The sequence below is a fragment of the Cephus cinctus genome, unplaced genomic scaffold (assembly GCF_000341935.2).
Source record: "Cephus cinctus unplaced genomic scaffold, Ccin1 Ccin1_scaffold0662, whole genome shotgun sequence".
NCBI classification, from domain to species: Eukaryota; Metazoa; Arthropoda; class Insecta; order Hymenoptera; family Cephidae; genus Cephus; species Cephus cinctus.
Genome location: NW_014333291.1, coordinates 345986 through 347522, shown reverse-complemented (window position 1 = coordinate 347522; position 1537 = coordinate 345986). Strand labels below are relative to the sequence as shown.

Sequence of the window (1537 nt, the reverse complement as noted above, 5' to 3'; positions counted from 1 at the left end):
GGGGGGGGGGGGGCATTCAAGAGAAAGGATACGAAGAGTGTGAAAGGTACACAAAGAGAGCAGAGTGAAAGGTGCGTTCAATGAGTCAGACAACAAGAGAGACATTCTTTGGAGGATCCGTCCCCTATTCTTATCCTCTTCTCTCGCATCGTTTTGCATCTTCCAGTCGGGAGAGTAAGTTAGCAAGTTCAATACTCAAACCCCCCTCACTTCTTAATTCTCCTTTCTCCTTTTCCTTCTCTCGCCATCCGCCTCCGCCCTCTTCCCACTTTCGTAATCTTTACCCGGTTCCTCTCTCATCGTTCGCCCTCCTCTGCCTGCCCGTACTTCTTCCATTTCACTCTTTCCTTCTTCCATTCGCTTCTCCTCTCGCTCCTTCTCATTATCTCCGTCATTCCTTCCTTCGTTCTCTTTATTCCCTTACGTACGCGCAGCCGAGGCAGTAGTACGCAGCGCGCCCCCACAGATAGCGCTATCATCGATCGATTTTGCTCTCACGCAATAGGTAGCGCTCTCTGTGCACTCGGGGGTTCTCGCGCAGCCCATTTTAAATTTCGCGCCGTATCCACGAATCGGGCCGACGTGTTTCCCGCGTCCTGGAAAATGAAGGTCACGTAGGTTAATTTATTGGGAGTCCCGGAACCGACGGAGAAGCCGTATCCGAGAAGCCCGTGGAGTCCAGGCTCCAAATCCCAGAGCCGATTGGATCGGCACGAGCTTTTACTGCTTCCGATTATAGGTACTACCCCGGTATATTACAATGAGCGCCAGAATATACCTACCTATATACTATTGTCAATCAGTACGCTAATTATTTCAGTATACGGATTTAATGTTATATAATAATTTTAATTAATAACTAATAACGATAATTAACTAGAATCACTGTTTCTAGAGGATTAGTCTATTACCTAGTTTTACACTAGTAATTTTATACTTATGTGTATCTACGTATATCAGTATATCAAATGATACGTCATCGCCACACTCGTACATCGTATAGTAATATTATTTAATAAATATAATATATAATCAATCTGCTCAGTCTAAGAGTACAGACAAATTTTTATATATATATACATATATATATTTTTTTTAACTGTAGCAGAGAGCTCGTGCCGATCCGGTTTCGCGCAACCTGGACGCCACCACCAACGGCACATATACCGCTTTTCCGTTTTCTCTCGTCTTCGAGGCTACTACATGAAGAAAGAGGAGATAACGGAGAGAAACAAATTGCGTGAGAGAAATAGAGAGAGACAGATAAAGAGAATACGAGAAAATAATTGTTAAATAAAAGTATGCGACGAAATTCAAGAAAGAAAAAAAGAAAAAAAAAACCGAGCAGAGCTCTAGCTACGGTGCGTTACGTGTCTCGTTCCCTGTACACAGTACACTCAGCGCCATGAGTCTTATTAACATTTAACTCGAAAAATAAAAAAAAAAATAAAAAATTCAAAAATTAACTTTCTCTCAAGAGTTCGTATACACCTTACTCGTGCGTACTTAATTTTTCAAAAAAAAAAAAAAAAAAAAA

General features: G+C 41.6%; 2 protein-coding genes across 12 annotated transcripts in view; one reads left to right on the top strand and one right to left on the bottom strand.

Moving 5' to 3' along the window:
- LOC107269498 (RNA-binding protein Musashi homolog 2) overlaps nucleotides 1–1537 on the bottom strand; it is a 150543-nt gene that overhangs the window by 20735 nt on the left and 128271 nt on the right. Inside the window, exon 2 of one of the 10 annotated variants that reach the window (XR_003060203.1) lies at nucleotides 285–596. The exons of the other annotated variants lie outside the window; for them this stretch is intronic. The gene's annotated coding sequence lies outside the window, so the exon portion shown is untranslated. The remainder of the gene's footprint in view (nucleotides 1–284; nucleotides 597–1537) is intronic. 10 annotated transcript variants of the gene reach the window in all.
- LOC107269499 overlaps nucleotides 1–1537 on the top strand; it is a 53495-nt gene that overhangs the window by 45865 nt on the left and 6093 nt on the right. The window contains exon 4 of one of the 2 annotated variants that reach the window (XM_025086802.1): nucleotides 1106–1523. The exons of the other annotated variant lie outside the window; for it this stretch is intronic. Within the exon in view, the coding sequence (XP_024942570.1) occupies nucleotides 1106–1207 (102 nt within the window). The 3' untranslated portion in view covers nucleotides 1208–1523. Of the gene's footprint in view, nucleotides 1–1105; nucleotides 1524–1537 lie in introns of those variants that run through there. 2 annotated transcript variants of the gene reach the window in all.